We start from the raw sequence: 13,672 nt of genomic DNA on the forward strand, positions 1-13,672 counted from the left end.
TTGACCTCTCGACCTGCTCTGCTTCCAGGCGGTGCTTCAGTACCTGTACACAGGCAGTCTGGACGAGGGCCGGGGGGACCTGATGCAGGTGGCCACCATAGCTGAGCTGCTGGAGGTGTTTGACCTGCGGATGATGGTGGCCAATGTCCTGAACAGAGAGAGCTTCATGAACCAGGAGATCACCAAGGCCTTCCACGTCCGCAGAGCCAACCGCATCAAGGAGAGTCTCAATAAGGGGACCTTTGCTGGTAAACCACTGTGCAAATCACTTAGTGCCTCCATGCTCATTGTAGGTGTTGTCCATGTGTGCATCAGTAGGTGTTTGTAACATAAACTGTATATGAAGATGGATGACACAACTGCTTAGAAAAAGTGAAGCCAAAAGCGTCTTAGATCAGTATAGGTCTTAAATCCTGCCTACTCCATGAGTGGATAGGATATGGACATAAGAAGTCAAAGTACACGTCAAATAATCATTTTTCAGAGATGGTTTCCGTCATGTTAGTAAGCTCTTAACACACCAGTTTGTTCTAGTGTTTATTGTATTTAAGTTTGTGTTTATTTAGTTTGAGTCCTGATTGGTGGAACATGTGTATCGTCTGGACCTCGCTACTGCGACTCCATCGCCTGATCGCTCCTGCACAGACTCTGGCTCCATATACAAAATGGCAGCGTTCGTATCTGAGATATTTTGGCTCTATTTCTAGATAGTGGGAGGAAGTGAGGAGTTGCGACGGCCATCTTTATATACAGTCTATGTCTGTAGAACTCTGTGTGTGTGTGTGTGTGTGTGTGTGTGTGTGTGTGTGTGTGTGTGTGTGTGTGTGTGTGTGTGTGTGTGTGTGTGTGTGTGTGTGTGTGTGTGTGTGTGTGTGTGTGTGTGTGTGTGTGTGTGTGTGTGTGTGTGTGTGTGTGGGGCAGCGAGAGAGGGAGAGAGAGAGATTGCGTAGTTGAGAAATATGACAAGGATGAAAAAGTGAAAGAAAAAGACAGAAAAGATTTTGCTGATTTCCAGCACCATTCTCTTTCTGTTTGTGGAAACATTGTGTATATTTGCTTGTTCTGTTTGTTTCCCACTGAACATATGTAATATATACCGTATATAAAATATGCATTTCATGGGTTGTGGTTCATCTCTTGTGTGAAATTCTCTTAAAGCTTGGTTGTCTTGTATGTGTGTGTTGTGTGTCCCCCTAACCTGTTGTGTTTGCATGTTATCGCTGCATTGACTACCAGTCGGCTGTCTCTGAACAAGGCCTGTCTCACATTCACTTCTTTCTATACTTTCTCTACTTCTTTTAAAAGTTATACTATCTTAACAACTACATAATCTGTTTTATACCATATGTTCCTCCAGGACTGATTTTAAATACAATCAGACTTACTTTTCAGCATTATAACTCGAACATCGTTCATCTTTTGGTTTGACACGACCAACATCCACACAGGATTTATCCCTCACCAACTACCCTGCGTCCGCTCTCTTTTCCGTACTCTTTGTCAAAAGCTCTTCTGTCCTTCTGTCAATTTATCTCTCTGTCTGTCTACCTGTGTCTGTGTCTTTGTGTGTCTCTGTCTGGCCTTCTGTCTGCCTGTGCGTGCGTCTGGACGTCTGCCTTGTCTGTCTCTCCCCCCTCTCTGTAGCTTGGGCTTCTGTGGCACTCCACGAGATGAATGCTCTTTTCCCACCCCGGTTTTAGATGTGGTGTTCCGCCTGGACGATGGCTACCTGCCGGCCCACAAGCCCTTGCTCATCTCCAGCTGCGACTGGATGGCGGCCATGTTCCGAGGCTCTTTCATGGAAAGCTACGTCGAGGAGGTGAGCTCGGACATACCAGGAAGAGGTTGAGGATGGTTTTGGATTTCAGATTTTGAAGAGCCATTTAGACCCAGTTCAGACCTGGTGTTAACATCCATCCTGAGTGATGCACAAGTGGTCTAAACTAGTCCTGAATGCTTCCTGAGATGTGATGAATCAAACCAGAGCTGACGTATTTTCACGCTTACATATTCTCACGCTTTTCAGTGTCCGCATATCAATTTGATTGGAGCCACTGCAACAATATCAACACTGATCCCCACATCAAACATGATTGATACATCAGCAGCATACATTTTTTTCACTCAGCCCCTCTTTCTCTTGCTCACAACGCCACACATACATACACAAACATTCTCATCGGACACATCTGTCAACTTAAAATGACGTAATTTGGTCTTCAGGAACTCCAATGCCACGTGTGGTTATTTGCATATAGAGCAGCGTCAGAGACATTTAAATACCAGATGTGGAAACTCGAACTAAGAGCTGTCGGCTTGTGTTCGAATAGTAAACTCAGGTCAACAAAAGGGAAATCTAATCACCCAATAATAATCAATAATCAATAGATAACTAAGCTAAAGATAAATCATTTATCGGATAAGGTTTATTATCTTCAGGACAGTGTATATAGAAAGATTTACAGCTCAAGATCCTTGTGGCCTGTTATCAGATTGTCCTCAGACTATTTTGTCATTCACCTACATATGTGGTTCTCTCTTTCTCACAGGCATGCCCGATGCGCACACACACACACACACACACACCCACACACACACACACACACACACACACACACACACACACACACACCCTTCAGATGCTGTTAAAGCGACATGAAAACTTGCCAGCATTTGAGGCCATGTTTTCCGTACCATGCAAAGCACAGTTTTCAGTTTGTTGCAACACCACAGAGACACCGGGGCTCTCCAATTATTTAATCAGTAGTTACCATCCTTATGTAGCTTTTGGGGTAGCGAGACATTTCGACACTAGTGTGAGGGTTTAGGTTAGTAACGGCAGAATGAGGATGTTGTGCACTACCCTGTCTCAGTACCTTGAGTGAGCCCGGAAGAGGAGCTCTTTTGAGGTCATCCCTACTTGTGTGCCGGGTCTGGTTACTTCAGATTTCTCAGCTCAGTACTCCTCCGGTTGGTAGGGCCTGTGCACCGGACCCGGCCCTAACCACAGAGAGGAAGTTCACGTCGCTTAACGTCGATGCTCCCTGGACTGTGCTGCAGAACCAGATCCCCTGGGGTATGGTTACTGTCAAGGTCAGCAGAGTAAGGTTACAGAGATCCAACTCTGTAGAAGGATTAGAAGTAAGGAAGAAATAAGGTAGAGAGAGAGAGAGAGAGAGAAGGAGTGAAAATGTATATTCCCTTTTGAGGCAAAGCTCAAAGTTATAAGGCTTGTTAGAAGAAAGCAAATTTAAAAGTTGGAAAGAAACTGACCCCTTTTGTGTTTCCATGTGGATAAACCTGGATTTTATTTCAGAACACAACATGTGGGTGGGTGTGAAAAGGCCAATGCATCTATTGTGGCCAGGGGTAAAAACAGGACATCAGCATCGGTGAGGGGGCTCAGTGTTTGGAGCTGGTGGGCTGCCTGTGTCTATGGTTACTCTTCACAGTCCACGAAGCTGGCAGCGCACAGACGGCAGGTGCCCAGACAAGAGACAAAGACTCCGAGACAGAGAAGCTCCCAGTGTTTATGCTGTATGTCCAAGAGTGTATTTGTGTTTGCACATTAATGAAGCAGTATTTTATGCAGCTGAAAAGCTTAACAATGCTAAATTAATGAATTGGATTTGACATATCAACAGGAAACTGCAGTTACGTGACTGTCCACCGGCTATGACAGTTGTGCTCCTTGTGTGCAGACTCTAATTTCAGAATTGCCATTGGCTGCTTGTTTATCCTTTTCACTTGGAGACACATACAAATACAAACAAATATATAGTGTATGTACAACTGAGCAGAAATGCTTACTAGAACACTTTAATCTTGTAGTTCAACAGAAGCAGAGTTTTTATAGTCGGATTCAGTTACAATTGCGCAATCTTACCACAGCAGATTGTCTCATTCTCATTCTTATATAAAAAGAATCAGTACTGTATTTAAATATGTTTAATATGATTGTTCATCAGTTTCTATTCGAGTATGATCTATATCGACATAGAGGTTCATCTCTTATGTGAAGGTTATACATTATATTTACAACACAGAGGGATTGCAGCAGTAGACTGTATATAAACATGGCCGCCAGAACAGCTCCTCTAACTGAAGCCAAAGTGTCTTTATCGCCCCATGGTAGCTGGCTGCAGTTTAGGTCATAAATCTCACTTCCTCGATGTTAGTGGATGGGACAAGGGTCAAATAAGACTCTGGTTCCAAATGCACAAGATGGCGATGCTCGTATCCGTGATATTTAAGCTTCATTTTCAGATAGAAGGAGGAAGTGGAGACCAGTCGTCCATCTTTATATATTGTCTATGGTTGCCACCGAAAATAAGTCTCACTCCGTCCTTTTCTAAATCAAAGCAAATACAATTCACATATACATGTTTCAGAGACTATCAACCTCTGCAGCTCTCAATCACTCAGATTTTAAACATTGGAATATTCATAAGAATATATTCTAACACAGCGGAATTTTGATACAACAACATGAACAATAGAAAAAACATGGTTAATGGGTTATGGAAATCTGCAGAAAACGTCATCATGTTTTAATATTACAGCTGTTTTCTATGAGGGAAGAGCATTTTATAAATCCACTACATACATGAACATTGATAGAACCTGAAACCCTGTTGGAGAGAGCGAGAGTAGCAGGTGATCAGTCAGGGCCGTTCTATTTTCATGCTCAAGTCACACTTCCTCCTCAATATTTTTAGACTCACACATTTCCCTGTTCATGCTGTTCTGAGACAACATGGCGAATCTAACTGTGTGCAGAACAAAGTGATGATACCGACACAGATTTGATATAAATCATAATTTGTGGTATTATTCACTTTTTGCACACACACACACACACACCTAGTGAGTAGGTTTTAGCTTTGGTGTAGTGATGAGAAAACCTGAGTACAAACTCTCTTGAGGTTTGCTCTCTCTCTTTAAAAACTGACCCCTGCATGTGTCATAGTACACCCTTGGATTATGTTCTAGGTGTACCCTTGTGGTTTTGTGTTCACAACGTGAGCGTGCATAACAGCCGCGTGATGCATGCACCCCCCCCCCCCAAAAAAAAGAAGAGGGGAGGGAAACAGGAAAATCAACAAGAAGTTGTTATCAGTAGAAGATCAACTTTCTTTCCCCTGTAGAGAAAGAGTGACCTGAATTTTCTTACTTCGTCTTCTAAACTTTGTTCCTTATCTGTGGTTGTAGCACATTTCATTTTGATGCACACGTAAGTTCAAATTTCCATTTTAGGTGAGCATTTGTCAAGCCTCTTTGGGACAGACATCACATTAGCTCAACTCATAATTGACCACTAGGGGGAGCAAAAGGCAATAAACCATTGACTCTACATAAAAAATAATAAACTCATGTTGTTTATTATCACTGTGACCACTCAATAATGCTTCCTGGCCCCAGCCGGGGGCTTTAGGCTCTGCAGACCACATATGTCTTTGGCGTTGTGATTTCCTCTCGTCATAATGAGAGGTCACACCACGATGACATTCTCCTAATTAGCTGAGGGAGTAAAGGTTAAAGAGCGGCTACACACAGAGAGCTCCTGGAGGGGTCATTTCATCCCCCTCATCATCATTTACCTTTCTTCCGCCCTTCCTGGGCTTAAACAGTTTTACCTGTTGATGAATTGCTGTTGGTCTGACTTACAGTAATTAGGCCGACTAAAAGGTCCTGCTCGTTAGTATGCACTTCGCATGTTATTTTACCCTAATGCTAAACACGATTAAATGTGCATGAATGGATCCATCACAACCAATAACCACGGAAACCAGTAGAGTGCATCTGTAGGTATGTCCTGTTTATCACAAATGAATGATATCCCACACTGTCTATATCGAGCTCGCACCTCTCTCTGCTCGCTGTTTCCTGTTTGTGCTTCGGGATGTTTAGCTCGAGCCATGTTGCTCACATCACCAGCCCCCACACAGAGCTCTTCATCTGAGCCAAGATCAAAGTGAATGTGGCGAGAACAGGATGTCCTCTGCCCTTTACCTCCAAATGCCCACAGGTCCGCTTTACTTTGATACCACTGTTGTCATCTGGCTCCACTCATTTACAGCAATTACTCTTGATTCACCGGGTATGACTTTACCAACATGCCATTTTGTATCTTAACATAAAAGGGCAAATGCAGGAAAGGAGACTTAAGATGCTTGTGGACTCATGTATTTTTAATGATAAAAATAGAGCTTGAATAAATCAATTTTCTTAGTTGACCTTCTGTCCTTAATCCCCCCCCTTATCTTAATTTCCCAGGTATCCATTCCGAACACCGGTACAGCCTGTATGCGTGGGGTGCTGGAGTTTCTGTACTGTGGTCACCTGACGCCTAGTCCTGGTCTGGAGCCCATGGAACTGATAGTTCTGGCCAACCGCCTCTGTTTGCCGCGCCTTGTCGCCCTCACAGGTAAATGCTCTTTCTCTTTGACATTTTAAAACGATTTCATTACCTATATACATGTTTTATCTGTGCACAAATGACTTTTTATCCATGACCCCATAAAAATTTAGTAATTCACACTGGTAGAAAACTTAAAATAAAAGTATTACTTGTAGGCCCATATCAGTGTTGCCTGTAAACGGCACATATTGATGCAATCGTGTGCATTCTGTGGGTCTTCAGAGCAGCACGCTGTGGATGAGCTCCTCCAGCTGGGGGGGAAAGGAGTCGACGTTGATGGACAGGTGTTGTCTTACCTCGAGCTTGCACAGGTCTGTTCCTGTTACACTATCACTGCTCTTTAAATAGCAATTGACTCATAAATTTAAAATGATTCAGTCTGTTATTCTGTTTAGTGTTTAACCTTTTTATTTTTATCTCCTCATGACTCCTCTGTTTTGCCTTTTGCAGTTCCACAATGCCAAGCAGCTCTCAGCTTGGTGTCTCCACCACATCTGCACTAACTATAACAGCATCTGCCGCAAGTTTCCCAAAGACATGAAAGCCATGCTTCCAGGTACAGACGCCTCTATTTACCTTGAGATGCCGTTTTTTTATAATTGCAGTTTTCCCCTCACAAGAACTTGGATTGATTTTTTCTTTGGAGTGAAACAAAAACATATTTTCTTAAGCCCATCACCAAGTAATTACAGCATGACTTGTTCATAGAAAGCAGACATACATGGGCTGTGTGAATAAAGACAAACATGTTGGTCTTTAACCAGGCACATTAAAGGTTCAATCTATCCTCACATTTAATGAAAGTGCATCTGAATACACACATTTTATAAAGAGTTAACGAAACCACTGCTAATCATTTTAAAATCTTGTCATTCCTCATGGGTTTTATGTGTAAAATAATATTTCATGACTCTTTTTCCTCTTTTCCTTGTGTCGTTTTTTAATGCAACACGCATGTCTGAAATTACACCTGAAACATCCCAACACGTGTCTTTTCCTTCTCTGTAGAGAACCAGAGGCACTTTGAGAAGCAGCGCTGGCCCCCGGTGTGGTTCCTGAAGGAGGAGGATCGCTACCTGCGCTCTCAGAAAGAGCGTGAGCGCGAGGAGGAGATCCTGCGCAAGCAACACACCAAACGCGGCTGGTGTTTCTGGAAACACCCGTCCTCCTCTCCACATGTCTCCTAAACATCCTCCACTGACTTCTTCATCACACCAAGGAAAACCAAACCCCCCCGCCCCCCAAAAGCTTACAGAGGAGTTTGGCTCTGAACCCTCTATCAGTGGAGAAGTGACTCTCAGTGCTACGCTGCCTGAATGTCAGCGTGTTTTGGGGGGAATGTACGTGCCTCTTTTTAACTGTGGGTGACTTCATGAGTGCATTTGGGTATGCTTGTGTGACCAGTGTGGACTCAGCTGAAGGGTTAGCATGTGTGCGAGTGTGTGTGTTTGAGTGATGCTTCCTAGTTGAGTGCTTCCCAGACGCCCTCCTGATCTATGAGGGCCTGTGGCGTTGCAGTGCAGCCCCCTGTCCCCTCCACCAGAGCTCCTTCCCTCCACCAGCACTCACAGGGTCTCAGCCTCTGAGTGACTGGACTGGGAGCAAAGGGCTCTCTTATCTCTCTCAGTCTCCACCCTCTCACATTGACCTTAATGACTTATTACACACTAACCGCGGCGGCTCCTCTCGGGGAGCGTCCCTCTGCCTTCACTTTTACACAGACTGTTAGCTTGCACATACATACCCGTGCCCAAGCTCCTCCCCTCTAAAACCAGCACTGGATTCCCAGGAACGGATGCTAACAATTGTTTTGATATAATTTGACCTTTTTGCTATATATTCTTCACCTTCTAGGATACTCCTATCAGGGGAAAGGGTGCACACCACTCCCAGGAAAGGGTGAAGACTTTGATGATTGCGATTGCGCCCGCAAAGATGAGACTGTTAATCCAGAGCCCAGATATGGGTGTAAGGGTAACTTTAAAACTGGGAGCAAGTTAGGATGCTCCGATCAGGAGTCTAAATCATAGCCATTCACCTCCAGTCTGGTCATGTTGTGGTCCCTGGCGTTCATCATCCACCCTGTGCACGTTGCGTCTCCTCCTCTTTCACACCACACCTGCAACAAAACAAAACGTCAGCTCTCCTGGGCGAGTCGGATTCAACAAAACTGCACTTCAGAGACATTCAAAGTGACCGCTCTATAGCAATGATGGGGGGGAGTGAAGAGGGCTAGCCTTACTGGATACCTCTACCACGGAGGAGTGATGGATACAGTAATACACAAATGCGCTTGTAACGTCCATGGCCACTAGGTTGCATTTGAGCACCTCAGCCAGCCTGCCTTTACACCCCTACAACACTAGGGGCAGCACTGCTCAGGGCCCCACAGGCACTAACCCTTACAGTGTTTTAAAGCCTACTTTCCATCATTAGGATCATACGGTTAACTTCAGTCGTAAAGTGTTAGAGGAAAGTGAAAGCACATTCACAGTGTTATTGATGCATTTGAAAACTATACTTCACTTTTGGTTGTCACCTAATTCCGAAGGCCAAAGCTCTTTTAATCGTTTTCTTCCTCATTTATTCATTTCTGCTTCCTGTGTTGGCGGAGAGGGGGGGTGGAGGAGAGACAAGGGCGTGGCTCGGAGGTGAAGGGGGGGGGGGGGCAGCGTAACGTGACGTTTGCTAGACATTGCCTTCCATTCCTCTTGAAAACGGTGCTTAAGACACAATAAGTCCACAAGAACACGAAGACACACACATGATATGTTTTATGTTCACAGGTCAACAGTCTGCTTCGTTGTTTAGTGTTTACCTGTGATGAATGTGCACAGAGTTAATAATGGTATTCCAATTTGACACAAGAGGATTTTTAAACATTACTTTTTTTTTCTTCAGAGATCCAGATAGATCATGGAGAATGTGCAGATCTCTGCTTTCACACAGTGGTTACAAACGTGTTCTGTCTTTTATCTTGTACAAAATATGATCTGTTTTGCTTCCCCAACCTTAACCAGGAAAATAATGTTACTTTAGCTTGACTTGCAATGAGTGTTGTGTCAGATGACAATTGGATTGATTTACAACTGCATATGAGAGCAAATTAGATTTTCTTGCTAAGGGTGTTAATTTCTTTAGGCTTAAGGACTGAATGTAAAAAACAGGCTTTGTGTTGATGAGTTTCTATTAGCACGTTAGATCTATTTGTGGGTTTGGCACCCCTCAGCTTTACGCCGGTAACTAAGGCTGATAGATAGATTTTGCAAGACGTGTTATGCCGTTCATGTGTTAAAGTCATTGTCGGCTCCTGAAAAAGGTGCGAGATGGAATCTCATGAGACCCGAGTGAGAATTGAGGTGATTCCGCTGTGAAAAGAGTGAAAGTGGATTATTAGTACACAAGTCTCAGCAAGAATAACATGCAACCTACATTTAGGATTTGTTCCATGGATTTAATCTCATCCCAGGGCAGGATTATTGGAATTTGGAAATGATAACCTAAAGAGGAGCAGGTTGGGGGATAGTTTTGTGATGGACTTGCATGGCCTCAATTTTTGTTGCCGATAGAAAGGAGGGCAATAAGATTAGTCTTATTTGGGTTGATCCATGAAGACTCTTCTCTTGGTCCATGTGCCTTTTAGTTTTTATTAAAAAAACTAGTTTGGGATTGAAGCAACATCTTATTTCAAACCTGCAGACAGGTTCTGCAGCTGCTGACTTGATGGATGAGGCAGACAATGGCATGAACTGTAAAAAGGATGATGCCATTCGGCTCTATGCATTCTCAGCCATGATCCATCTTGATTTTAGACCCAACGAGAGCCACAGACTTTCTCTCACAGGAGACATGTTGCCGGGAGACAGTAGGAAAAACCCAGGTGCACATGAGAAATGAATGACAGGGGCTGTTGAATAGAACGGAGCCATCTTTAATGCTACACCTGCTCCTGCTCTACCGTGACAAGTCAACATGTCTGCCCACTGCAGGGAACATGGCCTTGAATCAATCTATTATAAGAAAGTAGTCCAGTAGGGGGGTGTAATCATATGGCCTTAGATTAGTCTGCTCCTTCCAGTTGGGTGTCCGTATGAGGAAGGACTCACTTGGTGTTTGGGATTCTCCACTGACCAGGTGATGGAGAGGCAGTGATCCCAATGAATCAGGTGGAACCTCTCAACCACTGATGATTCTGAGAAAGTAAAGCTTTTTTAAATGAGCACTAGCTGGCCTGTGTGCGGGGAGGGTGCAGCCACTTCTTGGAATGTGGTTCATTTGCATGGTGGCCTAACGTTATTATAATGACACTTTGTGCTGGAATGCACTTTCTTTTTCTTTCCCTTTTTTTGTACTGTACCTTTTCTGTGCTTGGCATGACGTGTTCATTATGTACGATCGTTTCAATACCTGATGATTGTAGCACTAAGTTTCCACTTGAGTCTTTCAAATATTCCCACCTCGAACCCCACGGTAGCTTCCTTCTCGCTATGTGGCTTTATGCACAAGTCGGTTTCAGCTCAGCTTAAGGTAGCATCACTAAATACACCACGTTAAAATAAACTGCTGGGACGACCACAGACGCTTAAATGAAACAAATGCAGACAAGCTGTTTTGCAGTGTTATAGCTGTCCTGTTTACTGTAGTTAATGCAATCAATCACACTTGTGATTTTAGTGATACTGGGCACAGGGTGAACACCTGAAAAAACATTAAGAGCAAACTGTCAAGCAAAATCAAGTATTACAACACTCGTATTTTAAGAATATCTCGAATGGCTGAAAGCCGGGTTTAATGTTTATGGGTTCTAAGCCTGCATGAATTGACAGAGGTATTAGGAAAAGCATGATGCATGTTTCTGGTGTTAGCTGGGTTTCTGTATATACAGCAGAGCTTCTCAACCTTGGGATTCCGACCATATTTGGGGTCACTCGGTACGGTCACGGGGTCATGGGGGAAATAAAATAGAGTGATTGAAAAAGGTTAAGAAACCCTGACTCACAGAGAGGAAAAGAAACACAGAATTCAAAACTGTATCGGCTTTATTCCACAATATTTGCTCCACATTGATATTCTCATCACATTCTTTTCCCGCTACTACTTTAGGTGGCGCTCTTCTTCCCTCCTTCTAGGCCTGATCTTCCTTTTCTTTATCTAAAATGTGAGGCCTAGTGACGGAGAGAACACCTTTCTTTAGTCTTTTGGTCTTTTCTGCTGTGCCTTCAGTGAAATCTCACTCTTTCGGGCTGCGTGCAGGCTGATGGCACTTTCACCTGCAGCCTCCTGAGCACAGAACTAAAAGCGGGCAGCTTTCTTTAATGTACAGTATCTTAAAGCTTGTGTAGATTAGATTTCTTCAATAATTTTGATGCAGAAAGCAGTTACTGGCAATTAGGGTCATAGTGATAACATCCATCCGAGGTATGGAGCTTTACAAGTTCAGTCTGTAATATATCGCCTGTTCTAAAGCAACCCAACTTAAATGACATATGACCAAGAAACCCGGTGAACCAGCAATTTTAAAACCATGTATTCGCACTCTTTTCAGGTGCCTGCACTTTCTATTATGTAGCCTAATACTACTCTTTTGATTAGTATGCCAATTCTTTATATTTAGCACTTTTCTTGATCAAAGTTAAAAATATCTTTTCCACTCTCTCATGTTCTCTTTCTCTCTTAAGCCAAATTCACCAGTGTACCCTTTTGCTTCCACTATTTAGCTGCATTCTAATGTGTTGAGTTCATGCATAAAGTCGGTGTATTTCTATTTGGGGAACAGCATCTGTGAAGTACCAGTTGGATTAAAGGCAGATATTAGCTGTGACAACTACGTATATAATGCTTTAAAGAAGATGGTTGTACAGTACAGTGTTGTAAATGGATTTAACCTCTCACCTTATAGCTGCTCACCACACTGTATGTATTTACTGAGCTAGTGTATACATAGGATCTTATGCACGGAGAGGCCCAGGACAGGGAGAGTGTTTCTATAGACGCGGTGACATTAGCCCCTGGTCTATACTGTAATGTTGAAGTGGGTTGTTCATACTGTTTAGTATTGTTATGCACATTTGTTTCCATTGGCGCATATAAGTTTAATATTAGTATTTACTGCTCATGTTAATTATTGTGTGTTAATTCCATTAAAAAGGCAAGAGAGAGAGAGAGAGAGCGCACCACACTCACATAACTATTAAGGGCTTTCAAGAAAAATATACAACAATCAGAATGTTTTTGCTGCTCCGCTGTCGCAAGAAACTTGTTTTGAAACTAGAAAATTTGTAATATTTTTGAACCACTGTGATTTGTACAAACTTTCAGAAAGAAAACTTTTTTTCTTTTTTTGCCATTTCAGTATTTTGATGTTTGACATGGATTTTATTAAAACTGTTAATCTTTTGAACTCGTTATGTTTGAGTCTGTTATTTGCTCCATTTACTGTTACTCTGTTTAAAAATACACAATAGGTTTCTAAAATAGGAAGAAGGATGCAGCTTCTGTCTTCTAAGTTTGTAAAAAGCGAGTCAACACTTTAAATAGACAAAATGATAGTTACCAATAGATGGTGTAGCACTATAACTGAAAACATGGGAAGTGGTTTACAATAAAAATAAAAAAATAAAACTGCTAAATTCAAAAATGATGATACCAAAATAGACCTGGAATAATATGGCACCATGATTTTAGCTGCCTGGTGAAGTTGCCTTTAACATCTAGATTCACATAACAGTGTTATTCAATTGATTTTCTATTGATTTATTTTATTCTCACCAACAACATAAAATCTGATTGTATTTTAATGCAAGAGGTTTGGTTTTGGGTTGACAGCTGAAACAATTACGTGTAACTCAGTTTATAAAATTAAAGATCAAATATTCACTGATAGTTCTGCATGGAAAAAACAGAAAAATGGAAATCTTTCTATAATAAGTCAAAAATCTATACCATGCATAAATTCATGCCTCAACTTTGTCCCACAGAGTGAATGCAACTCTCACACTTCATTTGATGGAATCGTGCCACCTAGTGGAAAAAACTAAATCTGCATAACTTTACTGTGTGAAACACAAATGAAACTTGTTATTGTAGTCTAATGGAGACAAAAAATTATGCCTTAGATGTGCCATGTGGGACTTTTATAGTTTGAATTGAAGCTGCTGTGGTACCACGTTAAGTGTCTCACAAACGTCTACCCGCAAATAATTCATGTTGTTTGTTCCCCTGATGAAAATTAAACTGAACAAAACATATATC

The 13,672-nt window shown here is 42.4% G+C and overlaps 1 protein-coding gene across 8 annotated transcripts in view; it reads left to right on the plus strand.

Annotated features, from left to right (window-relative positions):
- The window catches only part of rhobtb4 (Rho related BTB domain containing 4), a 38,931-nt gene extending 29,865 nt beyond the window's left edge, over positions 1–9,066 (plus strand). For all 8 annotated transcript variants that reach the window (XM_061072220.1, XM_061072219.1, XM_061072218.1 and 5 more), the window contains 6 exons: positions 29–248; positions 1,701–1,819; positions 6,277–6,427; positions 6,644–6,732; positions 6,872–6,977; positions 7,430–9,066. In XM_061072220.1, coding sequence (XP_060928203.1) covers positions 29–248; positions 1,701–1,819; positions 6,277–6,427; positions 6,644–6,732; positions 6,872–6,977; positions 7,430–7,608 — 864 coding nt within the window. In that variant the 3' untranslated portion in view covers positions 7,609–9,066. The remainder of the gene's footprint in view (positions 1–28; positions 249–1,700; positions 1,820–6,276; positions 6,428–6,643; positions 6,733–6,871; positions 6,978–7,429) is intronic.
- Positions 9,067–13,672: the final 4,606 nt, after the last annotated feature.

The sequence above is a fragment of the Limanda limanda genome, chromosome 5 (genome assembly GCF_963576545.1).
Source record: "Limanda limanda chromosome 5, fLimLim1.1, whole genome shotgun sequence".
In the NCBI taxonomy this organism is placed as follows: domain Eukaryota; kingdom Metazoa; phylum Chordata; class Actinopteri; order Pleuronectiformes; family Pleuronectidae; genus Limanda; species Limanda limanda.